General features: G+C 36.7%; 2 protein-coding genes across 2 annotated transcripts in view; both read right to left on the minus strand.

Annotated features, from left to right (window-relative positions):
- LOC102223003 (basement membrane-specific heparan sulfate proteoglycan core protein-like) overlaps positions 1-8,528 on the minus strand; it is a 32,151-nt gene extending 23,623 nt beyond the window's left edge. Inside the window, exons 1-2 of the mRNA XM_023346173.1 lie at positions 8,513-8,528; positions 1,900-2,019 (exon numbers count right to left, since the gene is read on the minus strand). The gene's annotated coding sequence lies outside the window, so the exon portion shown is untranslated. The remainder of the gene's footprint in view (positions 1-1,899; positions 2,020-8,512) is intronic.
- An 8,130-nt stretch (positions 8,529-16,658) lies between these two features.
- On the minus strand, positions 16,659-22,370 carry LOC111610952 (carcinoembryonic antigen-related cell adhesion molecule 1-like). Its single transcript, XM_023346174.1, has 4 exons — positions 21,412-22,370; positions 20,098-20,370; positions 18,844-19,098; positions 16,659-18,458 (listed from the first exon to the last, which is right to left on the minus strand). Exons 1-4 carry the CDS (start codon positions 21,500-21,502, stop codon positions 18,088-18,090), a joined length of 990 nt encoding a protein of 329 aa, XP_023201942.1. The 5' UTR covers positions 21,503-22,370; the 3' UTR covers positions 16,659-18,087.
- Between the last annotated feature and the right edge of the window lie 1,650 nt (positions 22,371-24,020).

The raw sequence follows: 24,020 nt of genomic DNA on the forward strand, positions 1-24,020 counted from the left end.
ATGACTGAGCTTCAGAAGTCTTGTTGGTAACATTCACTTCCTCTTGATGCACGATCATTTCACTCATTTATGAAAACATACATCTGCGTGTTCTAAGGCCAGTAGGTGATTTCAGACGTCTTTGTACCAAACTGATGCTGAAGAGAACACTTTAAAGATTATATCTCACAGGAAACTCCAGTTATATATCATCTCTACTACATCAGGTGTGATGACGTCACACCTGACAATTCGGCTGTGTTCACACAGCAGGCAAATTCACTTCTTTTTTTGCCCTTTGCGACCTTTTTCACCGCGATCTGAATGGCCCAATTCCCTCCATTTCACCCGTAATCTGAATGTTTTCTAAGTGCCTGCAGTCTTAACGATCATGTTGCATTTAATCCGACTTTTATGTCATTAATAAAAAAACATGCATCGTAATTCTACACCAGAAAAGTCCAGACGCAATAAATGAGGACATAAACAATGATTGAAACTTATGATATTGAATTTATGAGCCAAACTTGTGTCGCTGAAAAGCATCACGTCATTCACCCGTCTCTTACCTCTGGCTACACATCCGAGTTGGAGTCAAGGCTCCACAAAAAGCCACTGATATTAGACGTGTTTTCTTTTTATTAGCTTCCTCCGTGTTGAGTGAACTTGTGACAATACTTTCTGAATAAACGGTAAAATCGATAGATACACGTGTCAACGTACAAGCGCGCCGTTACTTCCGTAAACAAGGCGCTTCTTCTGCGAAAGCGGGTCGTGAACTGCTCACTCAGAAATGTCATTGTGGTCGAGTTCAATTTGTATCTAAATGACCGTGCAATAAATAAATAAATAAATGAAAAATCGGATATGAGCATCAAGACCTGTTGACAAATCCAGAACCCAAAAGACTAATCGGAGAGAGAACAGGGGTCAAGCACCGGAAAACAACCCAAGAAAGAAATAAGAGGCCAAGTCAGAAACAGTTCAGGTCAAATGACAAGAATGTCGGCAAACAACTGGGAGACAAGGTGGCTTGAAAGTTGAGGCAGAGCAGCAGACGATGTGGCAGGTGAGAACAGGTAAGCTGTATAGGCAGCAGGACAGGATAGATGATACATTCAGGGTTGGCTGGGGGGGCAGAGCTCAAGCTGTGACACTCAGTGTGCAAAACAACGTTTCCATAAAACCACACAAAGAGGAAATGCTGACACCAGCAAATTCTTGGCCAGAAATATTCATACTTTGTATATCATGTTCCTTATTTTTGTTGGTTCTTTGCATTAATAAGTTCTCAGAAATCAAAACGTAATCACCAAAAGGCACAGTATGGATCTGACCATCGGAGGCAGACATCAATGGTGAGAATACACAGACAAGTTCAAGTCAACAAACAAGGAAGTAATTTGTTTGAATGTGAGGTGTAGTAAAAAGTCAGAATACATCTTTTTAGTAAATTGCCCAATTACCATAATATCTGGAATTTCACATTTTCTTCAAGCTCTGCGCTTATTAAAAGCCATGTGTGTCTGATGATACGATGCTGACCAAATGTCTCTTCTGAGTTCAGAGGATGAAACTCCACATGGACTCATGACCCAGACACTCAGGACGTTTACTGTGAAGCGAAAGTGATCCAGCGTTTCTTCACTTCAGACTTCGCACTTACTTTGAAAACCAGTGAGAGAGCTGAGTAAAATAAAATGATGATTTATCAAGTTTTTTTGAGAATAGAAATGAATAAGATTAACTGGGCCGAGTTAGAGAGTTCAACTTTCCCTTCACCGCTGGTCCCACAAGGGGCGCTGGTGTCTATCTCTAGAGGAGAGGGCTGACGTTCACCCTAAACACATCTGAAAGTATCTGAGATCCACATAAAAAAAAAACAACTCATATTAGAACTATCAGAGGAAACCAGATTACCTGGAGAGAATCCATGATTCATGGGAAAAAACTCCATGTATAAAAATCCCAGATTTGAGTCCAGTTCTTCCACGCTGTGGGGCAACTGGACTAAAACTTGTTCAGCCATCCAGCCCCAGTCTGCTGTCGGCGTAGTTATAAAAAAAAAAGAAAAGGTGTTAGCAGCACCATTCTGTGTATCAACAGGAACAAAAACCAGAGTGTGAAGTTAAAAGCCTGAAATAACTGCAGCTGAGCTGTAGAGCTCCTTCAGTGACAAACTGCTGCACCTTTAATGCACAAAGGAGAGTTACTGTAGATCCAAACTCTCAGAAGCTTTTAAACTTTATAACCATCACTGCTTCCAACAACATCAATGTCTTTGCAGAAATGCTTGCATTTCTACAATCCACTCTGTTTTTACTCATTTTAAATAACATTTCTGCACTAATGTTCTGTTGTAAATACTGTGCATGTATGTTGAACACACATGCACAGAAAGTGACACGACTCAGTTGCACATCCGTTCAATCATGAGTACAATATTTCTATTTCTAGTAACGGCACCTTATTTTTCATGTTTGTCTTTTACAGTCTTTTATTACTATTGTTGTTAATCTTGTTTTTTATATATTGTTTTAATGCTTCAAGAACTTTTTGTGTGAACATTTATATCTGTTACACCTGAATGTCCCACTTTGCTGGACAATAAAAACTGTTTCTTTTTCTATTTCTCAAATATGTGATATAGAGCCCCCTAGTGGTTGATGATGTTACAATTCAGTTATTAATAAAAAAATCTATTTTTACTTTCAAAACATGACCTAAATGTTCACAATTGACCTAATAATGAGCATAATAGTGACTTATTAGGCTAATAAGTCAATATTTTTGCATACCTGTAATCTATATGTGTATTTTACCATTTATTCATGGTTGTTGATCTTTTCTGGAGGATTTTGCACCGATGACGTCTTTCTTGTATTTGTAAGGATTATCTGGCGCCCTCTTGTGGTTCAATGGTCTAAACTTCGCGTTGGTCTGAAATGAAGGCAACATGAATAATTAAACAACTTTATAGAAACAACTTATTTTAATTAAAGCCATTCATTCACAGCTTTTTTAAATATATTGTTAGCAATGGATGGAGCAATGTATTGTTTAATTTAATGTATGTTAAATTAATTGTTTAACTAATTGTAGCCATTAGAAGTGACAAATATGCACATAAATTAAACTTTTGTGGGACGATTACTGCAGACGGACAGTAATTATTAAAAACTAAAAAAAAATTCCCAGAAAAATTTGACTTGATGCAATTTTCAATTTTACCATGTTTCTTTTGACAGGAAATATTTACATGTCAGAGTAAAACCCCTGTAGAAATACTAAAGATTCATTTAAGAGTAACTGCAGTCTGTAACACGATTATTAAGAAACAAAGTTAAAACTAAAATAATCATTACTTCAAACAAAACCTTAATATTTGGCAGCAACTCAGCAAATCTTAGAAAAAAAAGAGATTATGGATTGCACAAACATTGAGTCACTTTTGTTTTTATTGAAGTTCAATGATGTGACAGTCATGCATAGAAAAATCACCACTAAAAGTTTGCTGGTAGAAATAGAATGGTTAAGAAAAAGACAAATTAAAAACAGAAAAACGTACAAATATATTTCTATCCAAGTTATGTTTTTTTATGGATGCACATAAAATAAACAAAGCTTAAAACATCTGTATCAAAAATGTAGAAATGAATGTCATTGTTAAGAGATGCTTCCTTGCTAAACTCAGACACGGTGAAAATATTAAACTTAAATGTCCTTTTAAATGCAGCAATAACATCGTTGCACCTGAAAAGTGAAAGAGTTTAAAGGACATTTGCATATAATACAGCACGCTTTGAATCCACACAAAACTTTAAATTGATCCGTTTCAACTTTCGCGCATATCTAGCTTTTGTTTTCCAGTTTCATTAAATGTTTGTTAGTAAAAATTCTTCACAGATGCATAAAAATAGGAGATTTTTTTCTTTTGTCATGTGTTGCAGTGTAAGGTGGTGAGAACATGTGATGAACCCAGATTGTTGGGTGAGAAAAATGATTTAATGATCCAAAAACACAATAATCCAGGCAGCACAGATGAGCAGAAGAATAATGCTGACAACTGGAACTAATGAACAACAGACGGGAGACAAAACGTCAAACTTGACTCGACAACTAGACCGATTAGACAAGGACCCGACGAGGAACAAGGACCACAGGTGGGATTAAACACACAGAGGGTAATCAGGGAACGAGACACACCTGGGAACAACCAAGGGGTCGACAGGACAACACGGAGACTCAAGACACAGAAACCCAAAACCAGCACACAGAAAAACTCAAACCAACACAGAGAAAACCCAATCCTGACATTTTTACATTGTGATAACGTTTTTATCCAGAGGCATTCTGGATCTCATTTCAGAATAAACTTCTCCATCGGTTGCTGCACGGCTCCACTTTCCTGTAGAGAAAGAGAAAAGCGTCAAATCAAACATATTCATGTTTTTTTAACCATTGGTAATAACAGCATTAATAACAAAGCTGCTACTGCAAATGGTGTCAAATATGAACATTTTACTGTTTATTATCATGTAGCAGCAACATTTTACAGTGATAGAGGAAATCCAATACAAAGAAAATAAAATGCACATCTAGCTAATTATTTAGTATAAATTATACAGAAGCAGATTCAATTTTACAAATTCATCTCAATACAGATTTCTCCTACCTTTATGTTGTTTTTCTCTCCGTTTTTACGTTTTGCTTTAGCTTTCAGTGGTTTCTAAAACAAAAAAGAAACCTCAGGATTTTTACCAGAGAACAATCGTCTGTAGCAGGTGTAGCTGGGTTTGAATATAAATAATAAAAAGTTACATTAGCTCAGCATTTCTAAGTTATATCAAATCACCTTAACTTTTGGGGAGATTATTAAGCAACGTTTCTAAAAAAAATATTAACATCAATGAAAGTCGGGCAGGTATCCAGAACCCTAAAAGTCCTTAGCTGGTTCTCTGATCTGACATATTCTGCTGGTTTCTAGTTGTAGTAAAGGGCAGATGATTGTCTGACCTGCATGATGGGATGTAATGATCTGCAGTGCTGTTGGCATGACGACACATTTCAGTGAAAACATTGACTGCTGGAGCTGAACAAACTTACCTGTAGTTTCTGTTTTTATGCAGCTGTACACAGAATCGTCCTCTGGGTCATCAGAACTCCCTGTTAATACGACGAATCATCAACAAAAACAAAATGATGTATAATTAAGGTAAAAAACATGAAATTACATTTAAACATAACTACTTTATTCTAGCTGCTGATGTACCACGATGCTGATCCTGATTTCCACAATGTTCTACAGGAACACAGTGGGAAACGTGTCAACGCCTGAATATATTCATTTGTTTTTGATGTTTTGGAGGAATGATCATTTTTAAAGCCTTAATCTTCTTAAATGAGACCTTGGATTTAATCTGTTTCCGAAATATTTTGGATTTTAATTTCAGACCCTGGCAATCTTACTACTAAAATCAGTCAGTTGCTGCATCTCGACGTTCTTCAAGGAGTTTAACTTACTGTTCATAGTGGCTGGTTGGATTGACTCGTATTCAGAAGCATCACCTGCAGAGCAATGACAATGTCAAGAGTAGAATAATCTGCATTTGGGATTTTAAAACCTTTTTATAATTTTTTGCAGTTTTCAATGTGATGTCTTCTTTAGTGTTATCTGCCACAAGTATGACACATTTATTAAAACACAGAATATTAAAATGTTTTTTTTTTCTTGCTGCTGTTTAAAAGTTAGAAAACATCCCACACATGAGGGCAGCATGTTTTCTGTAGCAGATGTATTGAGCATTGCTTTCATATGTTCCTGTGTTGGACTGTAGAAAAATCCTAATCATGTTCAGGATTTTTGCAGGTTACATTTTAACACCAGCTCCGGTTGAATCAGATGTAAATAATGTTGAACTTTTTCTGTGTTTCTCAGAATAATGTCCAGTGTGGCTGTTTAAGGTCTTTGATAAATGATTATTGAAAATGAAATCATCTTGAATCACATTTTTAGGGAACTAATATAAAATATAAATCAAGGTTACTAACCGTGTAGCAGAGAGCTGTAAACTTGGCTCTCTGTCTGGTTGGGTCCTTGATTTGAGGTCGAGTTCTGACTGCTGACCTCTGACCTAAATTATGCAAAAGGTTATACTGAAATAAATACAAAACGGATGGAAGAATCAGAGGAAAGTAAATTAAAGAGTACTGACCTGAAGCACCATAAACCTGTGGATGGAAAAAAAGACAATTTGATGCATTATAGTGCAAAACTGTTTTTCTTTTTTTGTTCCTCTGTTTTGTCAAATCGTCTAAAGAAATTTAAAACATTTGAAACTGAAGCATCTAAGTTGCTGCATATTCACCCTTGGACTGTTTGCAGCACAACATCAACAGCAGGAGAAAACCAAGAGTGAATCCAACAACTGGTCTAACGATCAACATCACAGGAAACGAAGAGCTGACAGGACTGGATACAGTTACTGGAAATAAGAAACATTGAACATAAGAAAACATTTTTACCTCGACAATGAATGAAAAACAAGTTTGTGCCACTGTGTCTTTTTAGAGCAACCAGAGGAATTTCATTCATTCCTAACACAGTAATATATCGTTCTTACATATTTTGGAAGAATGTCAACATTATCAAGAACAAGCTGCTAGGAAACTTATTTTGCTTTTTGTCACTTTTCTACCTGCTATATTTGTGGTGAAAGACAAGATTTAAGGCATATCAATGACTCTGTTTATCTTTTCCCTGAAAAAATTGTTTACAAAATAAGAAATCATGAAAAGTTTTAATCCTCCTCACCTCTAACAGACATCCAGCTCCTTGGTGACTCTTTTCCTGAATATTGACATTTGTAGAAACCTTCATCTGACTTTGACACTGCAGAGATATTCAGCTCGTCTCTGTCGTCATTATTGATGAGTGTATCATTGTGATAGAAAAACACATTAGGGAAATGATCTTGTTCATTATATATGCATCTCAGAATAACAGGATCTCCTTCAGTCACAGGATGAACAGGGCTCACCAGGATAACATCATCATAATAATCATCTGTAAAACAATCAGAATATCACGGACTGTTGAACAATTAATTGTTGTTGACATTTAGAAAAGGTTGCATAATGAAGAAGTATTTTTAAAGTTGGTTTTATCAGGGTATGTGTGGTTCAAATTTGACCGAAAACAGTAATCTTTACATTCTCAGAAATAAAATCTTGGGTGTTTTTGCATAAGCGACTAAAATAGACTCACGTTAATGCAGCAGTTGCTCTTAATTGTTGATGATACGAATACATTTGTGATTGATTGCTGAAAGTTTTCAGTGATGACTAAGATGAGAAGTCTTAGGTTTTAAAACAAATGTGTGCAGGTCATTGGTCACTCATTTTTAATCTTTATGAAATTAGAAAGTATAGGGAATAATCTTATCATTTCTCCACAGATTGATTTATTCTCATCCAGACTTCAGTGATAGACAACACAATAGATTATGGAAGAAATGGTTGTGGACTGTTAGCATGCCTTATGGATTTGCAACAATGTTCACTTGTACAGAGCCCCAGATGGGACTTGGAAAAATGTTTTCTCTTGCGTTATAAGTGTTGCGTTCCCTCGCAATGTGATTACTGCAATATTTGCTGGTTCCTTTTGTATACAGTCACAAATGTCAACTTAAAAATTTAAATGTATACACATTTAAAGAGTCTTAGCATTTATTCTTAACTCTTTGGTGCAAAAAACTGACTGAAACTGGATTTATTCACTGCATGCTTATGTCTGCATTGAGATGGAACTGCACATGAAAACGGACCTTTAAACCATTCAGACTACCAACACAAGAGACACGATCAAAACCGTCAGATGACTGATTTGTCCGCGATAATAACTCAGAAATAGTCCAAATAGTTTAGATGTATTTTTATTTCTGTCCTTCTTACGGAAAGTTTCTGTTTATATCACAGGTTTGTGGTGCCTTTTGATCCAAAAGAAAAATAAATAAAATTTCAGATATTTTAGAAGGAGATATTAACATGCATAGAAAAACCTGACGAAAGCCTTTTATTATAACTGAAAGTACAAAGGCCACCATAAGAAATGCTTACAGTATTCAACTAAGCCATATTTACTAATCAGCACAGTATTCTGTGCTGATTTGTATGGAGCCCCATGGCCTCTAGGGGGCTCCACACATTTACACAATGCATATTATTAAATTTAACCACATTTTATGTTTCTGTTCAAAAAGCAAATGACTCACCTTTTACTTACTGGAGCAGATGTTTATGAAACAGTCAGAGAAAGAAGCTGCTCAGTTTTGAAGGAAAAACTTTTAACACCCATCCGCTGCATATGTTTACCACGTAATTTTTCTTTATTCATGTTTTAAATTTATGAACAGGGCACAATTCAGGAATCACTAGGTTGCTACGGGTTGTTTACAGTATTTTCAGGTATGATGAAATATAAATAATGTTTAAAACACTGGAAAAAGTAAAAACACCTTGAATCATAACCTACCCTGTACAGTGATGTTGACTGCGTTGCTGAATTCTCCAGATCCAGACTCACACCAGTAAACTCCACTGTGATGCTCCAGTCTGTTAATGGTACATGAGGATCCATGCATCGTCCCCCAGTTGGAGCACTGAATGTATGATGGACTGGTTGATTCTGTAAACCTCCTCATCCTCCACTTGGTGTCGTTCCCACCACATTTCATTGTGACAGGCTGATCAATAAAATGTTGAACTCTGTCAGGACTCACTGAGAGAGAAGCTGCTGGATGAGAGTCTGAAAACAACAAAATAATTGTACAGAATTTTTCTTAGTGTTGAAAAAATGTAAAAAAACAATGTTCATTATTGAGCTGTGATTGTAAAATAAACTGTAAAACGATTAGTGGTTTACAGACATTACAGTAGGGAAGGTAAAACCAAAGACACTGTCAGGTCTACATACCTATTAGAGACAATTTAAACAAACACAGGAAAGACAAAGAGAGTTAGATTCTTTTATACTCGCGAGGAGAGCAGACAGAGAGATGTTTCCAGTTACAAATCTCCACCTACTCTGGAAACACATCTCCCGCTCCCTCTATTTTATTGATCTTTAGGAACCTGCCACAAGGGGCGCTGCAACCCTATGGGGTGGGGTCAAAGCATTCATCACATGGTTGCAGCGCTAAATAACATTCACTTCTAGACACATGTTATCTATACTCTAAATCTTTCTTGCTCCAGGCCCGGTGTGAAACAAGACACATTGCATAGCTTCAAAGCAACGGCTTTGTATCACAAAGAAGCACAGAGCAGAGTTTATTGTCAGGCCTGTAAAACTCTGCTGGGAGCAATTAATACCTCTGTCTTGCAGGAAGTCCTGCAGGGCAACAGCTGCTGAGAGTAGCTGTCACCCCTATTTCCCAGGGCAGTCTCAGGATAGAATCAAAGTTATTTAACACACAGAAACATTATCTAAATGTAACTACAAGGCTACATGATACAACAAATATTTGATAATTACTAATAATACAATTTATCCAACAGTTCCCTCCTGTTTATCGAATATTTGTTCCATGCCCCTTATCCCTCTAAAAACAGTCACTTCAAATGATTTTCAAACTGGAAGTTCATGTTTTGGAAAGCAAACATTTTTACACTCAGGGGTTATACCCAGTCCAAAAATTAGGATCTGGATACCTTTCAGAAGAAGAGTCATCATCAGAGTAGGCTTTGTCAACATCAGATTTTTTCTCTAATAAAGGATACATCTGTGCCATCTGGTCCTCCATGGGTGAAATCGCTGTGGTAATGAGACGGTCAAACAAAGAACGCAGGCACAGAACAAAACAACATCCACACAAAGTCAAAATTGCAGCAAATACTGCAATTGATACTAAGACAGAGGACACAAGGTTTCTATACTTCCCAAAAGCATCCATCCATGCATCCCACATGGAAGTATCCACTCCAGAGTGTTCCTTCATTTTGCCATTAAGGGTGCAAAGCCCTGTAATGGCCTTCGTTAAGCTTCCATCAGCTGCTGTATTGTTTGGTAAAAATGTGCAACATTTTTCTCCAAAAATCATGCACACCCCTCCTTTCTCAGCCAGCAACATGTCAAGAGCTATGCGATTCTGAAAAGCCATCAGTGAAGTAGCAGCCAGCGGTTCATGCACTGCCTCGAAACCAGCCTGTGTCCAGTTGCCCAGTTTTTGTACATTGTAATGGATGTAATTTATTCCGTCTACGTTTTTGTTAATCGTGCACCACCAACAAATTGTAGATTCAACCCCACCCTGATCAACTAATTTATATTCATCAGGCACTCCACGAGGGACTCCGATGGCATCGATGTATGTCGGATCAGTATCTGTATTTTCCATGTCACTTCACGTTTCTGTAAGTGTTGCCTCTTCTGAAACAAAACACTAGACAAAGAAAGTATTAGATCTTCAGCAGATGTAGGACAGACATATACAGGCAATAACAGAGAAAACTAATGCACAAAACCCCGTTACCACCAGCTTCAAAAGACATGTTTCTAAAGTAATGTTTTGCCAAAATGTTAAACATATGCAGATCTTTCTCTTAAACCAATCTTATAAAATAGAACTAAACAAACAAAACAAAACAATCACAAAAACTTAAAAATGTAGTTGTAAAGCTTACAGTTACCATCAAAAAATGAAAATCACTGTTAATTAAACTGTCCAGTTTAAATTACTTTTATAGTACAAACTGGATCTTACTAGTTATTTGTCTAAAACATTCAACATGCGTTCCTTAAACAAAATTCAAAAGAGTTAGACCTGGAGAAATTATAATGTCAATGTATAATTTAACAAATTTAGACATTTTCAAAATATACCAATTTTACCTAGGTCTTTTACTTGTCGTTGAATTTAAAGTTTTATTCAGAATCGTTTTAAATGGATTTAAAATCAAAACAAAAATCAAGTTCAGAAAAATCCTTATAATCCCGCCTGTGTACTTTTACTGATTAGGGATAACTTTAATCAAGAACAGATTCTTCAAAACATTTCTTTAAACATTCTTGCTCCATTAAATTAATGCTCTGAAAATGGCTAACACAATAATATTTTTAATCTCTATAATTGTTTTCCTAAGTTAATTTACCAAAATATGCTTCATTAATTGCCATAAATTTGTTATCTATTGTTTCAAAATCCTTTAGCCCATTATCAGAACATGTTTCAATGGAGAACGACTCAAATCCATTCAAAAGAAACATATATTTCACCAGACCATATCTTTCCTTTCACTTTTTATGTGTAACACGGATCAAACATGTTCTTCAAAAATAAAAAATATTATTCAAGTAATATAAAAGATAACCCTATAACATTCTCCCCCCTGTTGATGCATTATCTGCTAACGCATCACATTTCCACTACTTTTAAATAACGATGTTGAGAAAACAGGTTTATGATGTTCCCTGAGAAATTCTACCAAATTCAATGCTGCCTTTTTCCCAAAAGGTAAAACCCGTCAAAACAAACAAAACAATTAATGTTAGCATGCTTTATCATCAAGATTACTATTTTCCCAAAACACTTTACATTACAGTTTTAAAGCTCCTTATCTCATCGTATTCTTATAATTGTCAAATAATTCATTTTATAAACTCCTCAAAAATTTTCACTAGTGTTTGACAAGGCGTGTTTACCAATTTAGACTCTGTGAAGGTTTTTTGCATTAACCAGCCAGAGAGACATTGAAGAAAATTCAAAAATATAGTCTACAAAGAAAATCCAAAGATGATAAATTGGGCCCAAACTAAAATCAACATAACAAATACAATTCAGTTGTTAACAAAACAAACTCAAACACAAACTGACTTAACAAGACATGAGGGGAACTTAGATAATGGCTGATCAGACCATTAACACACACTAAGGGGCAATTAAACACACAAAACCCTAAACAAATACTGGTCAGTATATCACTAAATCTACAAATGAAAGAAATTAAAATAAAAACCAAATTTCCCCTCCCCTTTTTGAACGGGTCAAGAGGAAACTGGTAACTCAAAAGAAAGAAATGAATTCGTTATATTTAACAAAATATAGAAGAACTGACACTTATAGCTTAAATAAAAAGTCAGACTAATGAAAACAAAATTAAAAAATAAAAAAATCCAAACTACTCACTAATCAATATATAAAGTAATATTAAAGGAAAACAGTAAATCAGTGTTTGGATGTAAAAAACTTATATTTAACATTTTCCACATTATTCCTTGCTCACCAAGTATTTACTTGCTTAAACTATTTACACTAAAGAGAAAATGTTTCACTAAATCTAAGCACAATCCTGCCTTATGTAATTAAATCCTTATATTTTTAGTTTTATTATCTTTACCATTAACCCATAAGGTATTCCAAACTTAATATTATCCTTTAACAACAAATTTGTACAGTGTAGCAAACTTTTTCTATATTCAATCAATTTCTTAGTCAACAAGTGAATTACTTCTATTTTATTCTGTCCTGTAGATTTAATAATATTTTATCTATCCTAAAGTTTTGGTCAGTTTAAAAAGACTGATTGTGAAACTATCTAGAATCGGTTGCATACTGCAGTTTGTTGTTATCGGAGCAATGCCTCTTACAGTTAGAGCCTGTTTCTCTAAAGATCTTTTTATCTATATCCTCTACCCATTTAAAAAGTCCTATTATAGCTAATTGTATTTTATTTTATTATTTTTTTTTTTATTTCATTTACAGCCCTCTCTTCTTTCTGTAGGCACTTTTGAAATGAAGTGACCTTTTGTAATACATTAAAAGTTCTTGAAAAAGAAATAAATCCATACATAGAGTAATGTTAATGTATTTATCTCACCATCCCCCCAGTTGAGACATGCAAAAACGCCATGGCTCAATATAGCAGCCCACTTATACAAGTTGTTTTTTTTTAACAGGAAAAATAGGAGTGTTAACATGAAGAATTTTCACACTGCACTATGACTCCTGCCTCAATAAGATCTTTAATTACTAGTTTTATACCCTCCTGTGCATCCGTTTTTAAAGGATATTGCTTAACTTTTGGTCTAAACTCTGTTTTGGGTCTAATTTGCACTGGCAAAGCTTCCTTGACAAGACCCACATCTGTGGGACCCTTTGACCATAATTTATCAGGAACGTCTTTTAAAAGAACTTCCTCTTCTTCTGTAAGAAACATTTGTCAGTTTTGTTTGGAGTACAAATGTTGTCCCTTTTGCACCCATGTTGTCCAGAACAATGCTTTTCTAGTTAACCCTGTGGAAGCACTAGTTTCTATGTTTGAGGAAGTAGTTACCCAATCGGTAGCTGCTTCTCCTTCCTCAACAAGATTACCTAATTGATTCCACTGCTCATTTCTTTGTTTAAACAAAGATACATGCGGGGAGTTCCACGTTCTGTCTAAAGATTTTAAATCATCAGGAAGAGCAACAGCTGCAACGGCTGTGTGTTTTGTATCTGTATACAGATAGGTCACTGTGATCTTAGCTGGAGTGACCTTCTTGAGCCTGTCTTCATAAATCTTGTCGGGCCCAGCCGCATTCCTGAACCAAAGAGTTATGTGTAAATTGTCAGGAGGCATTTGATCCTGTGGGGCAGAGATGGCTTTACCTCCCTCTGTCAGGAGTGCCTGAGCAAAGTTATGCGGGGGTCTGCAGGGCACTTCTAATGTATAACAATAGTGTGGATTTCCATTTCCCTTAACAACAAAGAAATCTCCCTTTTTCATTTCTGACTGCCTTTTAACTGCTATGTGCCCATCAGTGGTTGGAATCAAAGCTAAACCTAGCTGTATAAGGCCATCTCTGCCTAATAAGTTTACTGGGCATTCTGGGAGCATCAAAATGGACAACTGGCAAGCTTGTCCCTGTGGATCTCTAAGCCAGACTGGCTCTGATTCATTGACTTGCGTTAATTTTCCCCCAGCTGACCTCACGACGACAGTTTCCCCACTAATCTTTACCCCAGTAATGTTTTCTCTGCATGTTGTTCTACATGCACCAGTGTCACAAAGGAAAACTACAGGTCTACCATTTATGAAAAGAGTTATTTCTGGTCTTACATTATCCATAGATAATAAATCCTGTAGATTTAATTGGACTTCTTCACTCTCTAAACTTTCTGATTCTAGTCATGCTGACTGATCTATGTATTTTTTCTGGGCAATGTCTGGCTATGTGTCCTTCCTTCCCACAACACCAACATCCTAAATCATTTTGTTTGAAATTATTTTGTCTGTAATTATTTTGTCTGTAGTTTGCTCTGCGTTGATATCTTTGAACTGTCCTTGCTGCTAAAGCATTAACTCTGTTTGTTAATTCATTACTATTGTGTGCAAGAACTTGAGGAGGGTTCCCTGCTAACAATGGGGTCCAGTCTCCTCGAACATGATGCCAATCACTGCCTAAAGCAGTCATCCAGACTTGTTGAACCTCATTTCCATTTAAATGATAAGATTCACGTATGTTATTCATGTCTTCAACAAAGCGGTTCACATCCTCTTTAAGAGGTGTGATCCCTTCTAGCGCCTTTTTTATATCCTCCAGGGTCCACGTTCTATATACTAGAATCGTGGGCGCTGCTCCATCTACTCCTGCATTAAGATTTGCTACTTGTATCATAGGATAAAGATCAGTCGTGTGTGGCTGACTATTTGCCTCTTCTGAAGGGCAACATGGGGGAGGGAGAAAAAGCCCAGTGGGAGCTGCATCTCCCTGCACCAAAGTTTCTCCCCAGTTCTTAGGCCACTTAAAGTTTGCTTTTTGTGATCTAGTAATAGGTCCCTCACTACCTTTTTCCTCATATTGTGGGGGTGAGGGCAAGTCGGGGTATAGTTTTGCATTTTGTATTATTTGTTTCTCCCCTTCTGTTTTGTTATTTTGGTATTTGGTAACTTCAGCTACGTCCCCTCCCCCTCCTGCTGCTTCCTGCTCGTCTGCCTGCCTTTTCACACTTCTGAAACTTGTCTCATCATCCTCCCTTCTATAAAACATCAAATTCTTTGATTTCTGTGGGTTTGACTTTGTTTTTATTTTATTTTATCTTGCAATACTGTTAGTTTCTGTGAGTTTAGACGGCCGTCAAAGTTGTAGTTTGTTAACCATTTATCTAAATATTTTATGCGGATCCTGATTTTCAACATATTTCCAGTCATTTGATTTCAACCTGTGTGTTGGCTTATTCTTGCTTATACTTTGCCCATTTTTTATTTTTTTTATATTTAAATTTAGCCCAGTTTGTCGACGCCTAGGGAGTCCTAAAAACTGGGGTTCTGTTCAGTAGGCCAGCAATTGAAACAACCTGTTGAGGTAACCCACGCTTCAACTCTTTCGAGTGGGGGTTCTTACCTCTGCATCCTCAAGAGGTTTGCTGGTTACAATCCTACTGTTTTTATATGAGATAAAACACCAAATGGTATTTATATCTCCAATCTCACTCACAATCATACGTTTGTTGCTGCGGAATTTAAGCTCCTGCTCAGCCGGACTCCGCCATCCGTTCCAATTACAATTTTAATGCCTGATTTAAATATTTTTATTATTGACTAAAGTTTATTATTATATATCGAATTGAGGAAATTTTATTATTTTAATTTTTATCGGCTAATTGATTAAATTTTATTATTTGTATTTTTTCCCATTTATTAAATTTTACTGCAGGTTAATACTAGGCTCCGTGCGCCTTTTCCACGAAATTTTTACGTAAGGACTTCGGACGCCCTTCACGGATTCAGTTTCATTTTTACCTGTTAGAGTCTAGAATGTCCAGGGTTTTCTTATTCGCGCAATGACCCGCAGTCATTCGCCACACTTTTAAACAAGAATCTACTCACCCTCTCCTGTCTTCCCCTCAGAGCCGTCAACCGTAAGATCCCAGCAGGCAGGCAGAGCGCCAGCCCTTGAACAGGTTCTGATAAGCTTCCACTAGGAAACTTGCCGTGCGCACGGTCTTTTACTGGGGTCCACCATGCCCGCTGGAATCCTTCCGGTATTTTGGCCTCCGGCTCGAAGGACCAAATAATGTCAGGTCTAAATACCTATTAGAGACAATTTAAACAAACACAGGAAAGACAAAGAGAGTTAGATTCTTTTATACTCGCGAGGAGAGCAGACAGAGAGATGTTTCCAGTTACAAATCTCCACCTACTCTGGAAACACATCTCCCGCTCCCTCTATTTTATTGATCTTTAGGAACCTGCCACAAGGGGCGCTGCAACCCTATGGGGTGGGGTCAAAGCATTCATCACATGGTTGCAGCGCTAAATAACATTCACTTCTAGACACATGTTATCTATACTCTAAATCTTTCTTGCTCCAGGCCCGGTGTGAAACAAGACACATTGCATAGCTTCAAAGCAACGGCTTTGTATCACAAAGAAGCACAGAGCAGAGTTTATTGTCAGGCCTGTAAAACTCTGCTGGGAGCAATTAATACCTCTGTCTTGCAGGAAGTCCTGCAGGGCAACAGCTGCTGAGAGTAGCTGTCACCCCTATTTCCCAGGGCAGTCTCAGGATAGAATCAAAGTTATTTAACACACAGAAACATTATCTAAATGTAACTACAAGGCTACATGATACAACAAATATTTGATAATTACTAATAATACAATTTATCCAACAGACACCAAAAACAACAACAAAAGAAAGAAAATACTGTATATGTTAACTCAAATAATATTTGATATTAAAGTTATCTTTTTTTAAGTGAGAAAAGAGTCCACAATGTCAGAGTTTCAGAGATTTGAGGTAACAAAACTGAAATAAAAAATGTAAAAACTATCAGCTTTGCTAAATATTAATAACTGTAAACTGCTGCAGTGATAATCTGCTACTTTGTTACTTTATGGTAGTTAAAACAGAAATAGTCAAAAATGACTCCAAGGTTTTGACCTTTAAATGTCAAAAGCGAAGGAAATTTAAAAAAACTTACAATCTTCTATCAAATATTTCTGCAAATAATTCAGAGTTAATCAAACTTCCAAATAGCACTTAAATACTATCATTTAAATATTTAAGGTACAATGGTTTCTGTTGTAACCAAAATTTTTCACCACATCAAAAAATATAAATGCAGAGGAACCCAAACAATTAACACATTTATGAATCACATGTTGAACCAAATCATAAAATTGTGCATCCATGTAGAAAACGAAGCAGTTGAGTAGCCATGGACCTACGCTAACATAAAACAGCAGTGAGGTTCTCCTTCATTTATTATAAATAGTGAAGGACGACAAGAATTTTCAACTTGTTATTGAATTTGAAGTTTAAAAAATCAGAGCTTAATGAATGTCAAAGCAATTCCAAGAGACTCAGTGTTGTTTATAAATGCATGTACCAATAGAAATAAAATAAAATAATAAAATAATGATGATTTAAAAACATCACACGATACTTTTCTTCTAGTGTAAAACACTACAAAAACATTAAGTACACATAACAACCAAAGCGACTGAAAATAAAACAACATACTAATATAAGTTCTCTCAGGTAACCGGCTGCTCAGTCAGCTTCTTCTTCATGTTATTGCAGCTTACCCATGCACCACAGCACCCCTAGTGGTTCCAGACGTTAACATTCCCTTTATTGCTTCTGGTCCGTCTCCATCAACACTTTGCTGTATTCTGGTTGTTCTTCTCTTCATCACTGTCTTTTAGCAGAAAGCTAAATAATTTTGTCACGTTGACAGATAAACTCATTCTACCATTAGACACTCCCTAGGGAACAACATTAGGCGATTGCTGCTCCCAACTTCTTTTTTCTTATTTTCCAAAACTATGTGCACCAACTATTTAACCAGAGTCAAAAGTTAATTCTTTGCCTAATATGTGCAAAACTTGGAAAAGAGATACATTCAGGTGAAATTAGGCCAATGACTGAGGATTACATTCATCAGTATTTCATAGCTTCAACAACACATTGTTTTGTTATTGTTATCAGAATAGTCTCAGCTTTATATTCATCATCTTCTCTAACTTAACTGAGTGGTGTGTTTACCACTATTAATAAAACAACACATTAAACAGGAGGAACACAATACATTATTCACAACATTAACTAGAAACCTGAGCTCATCAAAAGTGCAATGCAAATTGTGGAATAAAAATCCAAAATGAAAGAACAAAAACAAACTGACCTGCAGACCAGACAAACTTTGGTTCACTGTAATCAGAGAAAAACTTTGGTTCTCCTCTTCCTGCTCTGCACACAAATCCTGCTGTGTGAGTCGGTCCATTAATGATGAAGGAGTTCTGCTCAGTCCCAATGGTGCTGCCAGGCAACAGCTCAGCGCTGTAGAATATGCTGGATGGATCAGGAACAACTTTATACCAGAAGAACCTCCATCCTGCTGATTGAAGCTCCAAACCCTCACAGCTCAGAGTCACTGAGGCTCCAGGATTCGGCCATGATGGAGACACAGAGAGGACAGGCTGAGGTTTGGGTGCTGGAGAGAGAGAGATGGTCACAAAAATGCTATTTTGAATTAAATTTCTAGTGTTGGAGTAAAACTTTCCTCTGATGGCTGAGAGATGATGAGCGCTAGCGCCATGACTGAATAATTAATACATTTCATGTAACTGTTTACACAAGTCACTGATTTTTAATAACTTGTCATGTGAATGAGCTTAGCATAGCAGAACATGGACAAAGATTTGTTCACATTTGTCATGGAAATGCAGCTACTCATTGTAACCTGCAGTAAAAGTTGATTCTCAGTTTTTGATATGAGTGAAAGTATAAACATACTTACACACAGATAGAAATATTTCATTAAATATTGATATTTGCTAGTAAAACCCTATAAACATAATTTATACATGTGAACTCACAGAACACTGTTAATGTGATGACTCCCCACTCTGTGAAGGTGAAACTGTCTCTTCTTCCTCTGCAGCTATAATATCCACTGTTATAAGCAGTGATCATGAATTCACTGGATGTTGGAGAGTTTATATTGTTTGGTCTCCATTCATACGTCCACTGAGTTCCTCCATCATCCTGGATCTCACATCTCAGAGTGACTCTCTCTCCTCTGTAGATCTGGGCCCAATTGGGTTGTTGGATCACAGTTGGTGTAATGGGAACTGATCACATAAGAAACAAAGAGCAGATATTTCCATTCACCAAATAAAGAGACACATACACATTATTTACCAACGTCTGAAATCAAATCAGACCAAACTTCTCTGGTTTTTAATTTAGTTACAAATAACAAAATGATTTCTATTTGCTAAATGCCAGAAAACATAGCAAAAATATCTTTGGAAGGATTTATTTGTAACTTTTGTCATCATGTCAAACAAGAAATCAGTGAGTTTCAGGTGTGGCCCTAAAACACACCCACAGGTGTGTCTTCAATTAACTCAAATGTGTCATTTAAACTATCAGAAGTTTGTGGAGGGAAACACAAAAGGTTTGACCCAAATCAGACAGTTTAAGAGACAATTATCCACGATACTGAAAAAAGATAAATACATTTCTTAATTCAAAGATAACTACAAAAAACATCTCAAAAGTGCTCACTACATTTTTTTTCTTTTCTCATTTAGCAAATAGAAATAATTTTGGTCGTTCTAATTGACCTAAAATAAGAAAATGTTGATTTAACTTAATTCAGTGAGAAAACAATTTTAATGACTTTTGATCCAGTGAATGTGAATATCTGTCTTCAACAGTAGGTGTCTAATATCTCTCATTATAAGTGACAAAATAAAATGATCACTGATAGAGAACGATAAAGCAAAACATAGCAGTATTAGACATATAACATGCACTTCCTATAAATTACTGACATACAGCCAGAATGTTGGACTGTATTCATTATATAATCACATTTGTGACAGTTTCTCCATCAAACAGACAAACGTTGCTGCAGTAAATCCTCCTACATTAATATCAACATAGAAATTCATAGTCTGGCTTAAATATCTGACAACATGAACAGGAGCAAATTTTCTGCTTTCAGACGTCATTAGATGGAGTTACAGATGATGATCATCACACTGGAGTCATAATGTTTTTAACACCACTGATGAACAAAGAAACATTAAAGATGTTTCATTTCACAGTGAAGACAAGTTTACCTGTTTTCTGAATAGTGACCTCTCTGCTGGTTTCAGTATAGAAAACTGGATCTCCTCTTCCTCCTCTGCAGCTGTACTCTCCTCCCTCTGAGACACTGATGACTCTGTTTGGTTCACTGTTTCCTCTGAACTGATCTACAGAATATTGTTGCTCATTTCTGAACCAGTCAAACTTCCAGTCATCAGATTCGTCCACAGAGCAGCTCAGTGTTATGCTGCCCCCTGCTGGTATGATTGTTCTGTCTGCTGTCAGTTTGGCGCTGGGTTTATCTGCTGTTGGATTTAAGCAGAAACCATCAGAACATGACCTGGTTCTGGTTCAGTTTTCTTGTTGAAGTTGTGTAGATTTGTATTCTAACTCATTTGACACTGTCAGTCTGAGGGCTTCGCTATAATCTGTTTTATTATCGTCTCTTTCAGCTCTGCAGCTGTAATTTCCACTGATAGCTAAAATAATCCTCAATTCATTTGTCATTGGAGAGTTTGTATTGGTTGGTCTAAAGTCATGATGGTTCTGAAGAACCAACCCCTAACCCACATTTTCTGGCATTAACAAATAGAAGCCACTTAATTCTAGCTAAACTAAAACAAGAGAAGTTTGATCTGATTTAACTTGAGACAATGAGGAAAAAATGTCTGTGTGTCTTTTTATTCAGTGTTTGTTAACTTCTGCTCTCAACTGAACAGTGCAGACTTGACACTTTGACCTTTGCAGATTCTTCAGACTTTATCAACCAGTTTCAACTCTGTATCAGTGCGAGTCAGATAAACCTGAAGAAAGTGGAGAAATTAAGTTTGTGACTGTTTTCTTAAAACATACATGGAAGTATGGCTAAAAATCAGCAAAGATATCAGTGAGGACTTTATGAACTGAAATGATTAAGATGGTGACAGCAATTAAATCACTGAGCTTAATTTGATGTCCTACCTCTCACCCTGCAGCTAAAGCAGTAAAATATGTGAATAAAGGCTCTCTGATTGAAACTTGTCCAAATTAATACGAAACCCAGAGAGAAATACACAAGAGTAAATAAGTTGCCAAATGCCAGGTTGTAAAATGTTCTGGTCATGACATCATAGATGAACATGTTAATGTATTTTTTCTATATGTAGAATAAATACATTCTATCTCCATGATAGAATCTATTTATCTATCATGGAAAAAGATAAATACAATCTTAACTTCTGCTCAGTGAATTTAGAACTGGTTCATGTTCTGTGTAAACTTGCACAGGACTGAAAACAAAAGTCAGATTTATGTTTTTCCTGACATATGTATTGTTACCATGATAACATAAAGAACATGTTTCTTACCTTCAGGATTTCCACAGCAGAGGGACCACAACACTGCAATGAACAAGAATTGATCATTATAAAAATATTTTTTTAAGGTGACATGAAACATTTGCCTACAAACATAAAAAAATCTTGATCTTGATGATTTTCCACTCACAGCTGATGAAAATATGACATTTAAAATGAGAATATTACATAGACCAGGGGTTGGCAACCCGGGACTCTTTAGCGCCGCCCTAGTGGCTCTCTGGAACTTTTTCAAAAAATGTTTGAAATTTGAAAAAGATGGGGGTGGGAAACATATTTTTTGTTTTAATTTGGTTTCTGTAGGGGGACAAACACGACACAATCATTCTTAACGTTTTCCAATGCTATAAAAATGTGTAGAAAATTAAATTTAAACATTTCCGTCAAAGATTTGCGTCACAGCCTGTGACGTTTCTTCCAGCTGGGCGGGGCGCAAGGCAGGTGGCTGTTGTAAACAACCTGATGGGTGTGAGGTGGATCATGGAGAGCAAAGAGGAAACGAGGAAAATAGCCGAGGAGAGATTCTACAATTCTTGGACCGAATCATTTGCATTCATTGCCAATGCGGAAGGATTACCTGGATGTTTGCTCTGTAGCGAGAAGTTGTCAAGTAACAGAAAGAGTTCCGTACTTTCCTCACTATAGAGCGCACCTTACTATAAGCTGCACCTACAATTTTTTTTTTTAAATAACTGGAAACGTACATACATAAGCCGCATGGTTCAAAGCGTGGGGACAAAGTAGCGGCTTAGAGTCTGAAAAATACAGTTATGTGTTAAGACATTTCCAAGGAATGTATGTTACATTAGCTGCTGCATCAAGATTAAAGTTACATTTTACAAGCTCGATGTTGAGAAGCTGTACAGAGATGTCCGTAAACAGAAGTAACATTAACCACGTAAGACGGGGTGCCCAAAGTCGGTCCTGGAGGGCCGGCATCCTGCATGATTTAGTTCTCTCCCTGGTTTAACGCACCTGGATCCAATGATGGCTAGTTAGAAGGCTTAAGAAGAACATTGACCTGCTGAAAAGGTTGTTGGTACTACCAGGGAGAGAAATAAAACGTGCAGGATGCCGGCCCTCTAGGACCGACTTTGGGCACAACTGACGTAAGAACACAATCCTGCTATAGTTACATATATTTAGTAACAACGTGGTTGTTTTTATAAATTGATTAGTGATTTTTGTCAGTATATATTTAGAATGACACTTAGCGATATTATTGTGTCTTGTTGCTCAGGTCCGATGATGGTTGTGTGCCAAAAGAGAAGATGATGCGATAAGAAGGTCGACACCAAAAACCAGCTTTTGTTCAACTGATTTGATCTCTGCAGTTTCTCTGCTGCTGCAACAAATCATCCAGGCGACCGACTGAAATGTGACACGAACAAGATTTGATCATTTTCAAGTCTCCTTACGATTTTGAAATGTTTCACAGTTTGTTCTCGACTAACTTCACAATTATAAGAAAGATTGTCTAAAATAGCAACGAGCTGCTTTCCCCACCCTGTACAATAATTGTATCAAAACAGTGAAGTGAAATCCAGTCATTTACTTACAAAAGAAGCCCAGTCTGCAGAGTAAAGTTTCCCCCATGTTCACTTCCAGATCTGCTGCACAGCTAATTGGTGCAGCTGCACTTTGCTCTCACTAAAGTACTAAAAACAAAAGAAGAAGTTGCATTTAAGGCACTAAAAACTGTCATTCTGTAATGTGCCTGTGTTTCCTTCCCTTTTACTCAGCGTTCATAAAGTATGCACAGTGATGTGACCACAGTGAAGTGTTAGATTCAGACTTCCTGTCCACTGCAGCAACAGTAGAATATATTTTTGCTCTTCATTTTTAAGGGACGGGCCACCTGCACAGAAATTATTTTAATAGAAATGTCTTTGAGCACAAACTAATTTGCACCATTTGACTCCCCCACTAAGAGGTTTAGTCTAATGAGGTTTTAAAGGTTTGTTCTGTTGTCATGGTTAATAATTGCAGATGCTTCCAGGTCTGATTTTCTACAACTGAAAACAGTGACTATGGCCCCGCCCACATGGTAACTTTTTTCCAAACACCCACACGGAAACACTGAAAAAAATTAAATAAAATCTCCACCAGACCTGTAAATGGCACAACAGGGGTGTCCAAAGTCGGTCCTCAGGGTCCGGTATCCGGCATGATATAGTTCTCTCCCTGGGTAAAAAACATCTGGATCAAATAAAGCCTCATCAGCAGGCCTGTGCATGGCTTTGACATGCTAAAGAGTTAGCTAGATCATTTGGACCAGAGAGTTATCTAAACCTGGCAGGACTCCGGCTCTTGAGGACTGGAGCTGACCCACTATGACCAACATGAGGTCAGTGGTGAGAATCACCAGGCAACAGAGAGTCTAAGTCTTCATTCAAGGCTTGTGGAGCAAAATATTTCTCTTTTGAAGTGTGGAAACCTGTTCATTTGCAAACATACAAGTTCCTTATTTTTCTAAGAACTGTCGTCTTTATCACATCCACATAGCAGCTCTGCTGTGAAGAAGTAAATAACGGGTATAAAAATAAAGTGTGAAACGTTGCCAGAGTCTTTTTGCTCAACTCAACACGGCTTGAAAGAAG

Source organism: Xiphophorus maculatus, chromosome 14 (assembly GCF_002775205.1).
Source record: "Xiphophorus maculatus strain JP 163 A chromosome 14, X_maculatus-5.0-male, whole genome shotgun sequence".
Classification (NCBI taxonomy): domain Eukaryota; kingdom Metazoa; phylum Chordata; class Actinopteri; order Cyprinodontiformes; family Poeciliidae; genus Xiphophorus; species Xiphophorus maculatus.

Bases quoted from the DNA above. Each gene is read 5' to 3' on its own strand.
- LOC111610952 (XM_023346174.1), bottom strand. From the start codon at position 21,502: ATGTTTCATGTCACCTTAAAAAAATATTTTTATAATGATCAATTCTTG. The intron at 19,099-20,097 runs GTAAACTTGTCT...TTATGTGATCAG, and splicing joins GGTCACTATTCAGAAAACAG to TTCCCATTACACCAACTGTG. The intron at 18,459-18,843 runs GTGAGTTCACAT...CTCTCTCTCCAG, and splicing joins CATCACATTAACAGTGTTCT to CACCCAAACCTCAGCCTGTC.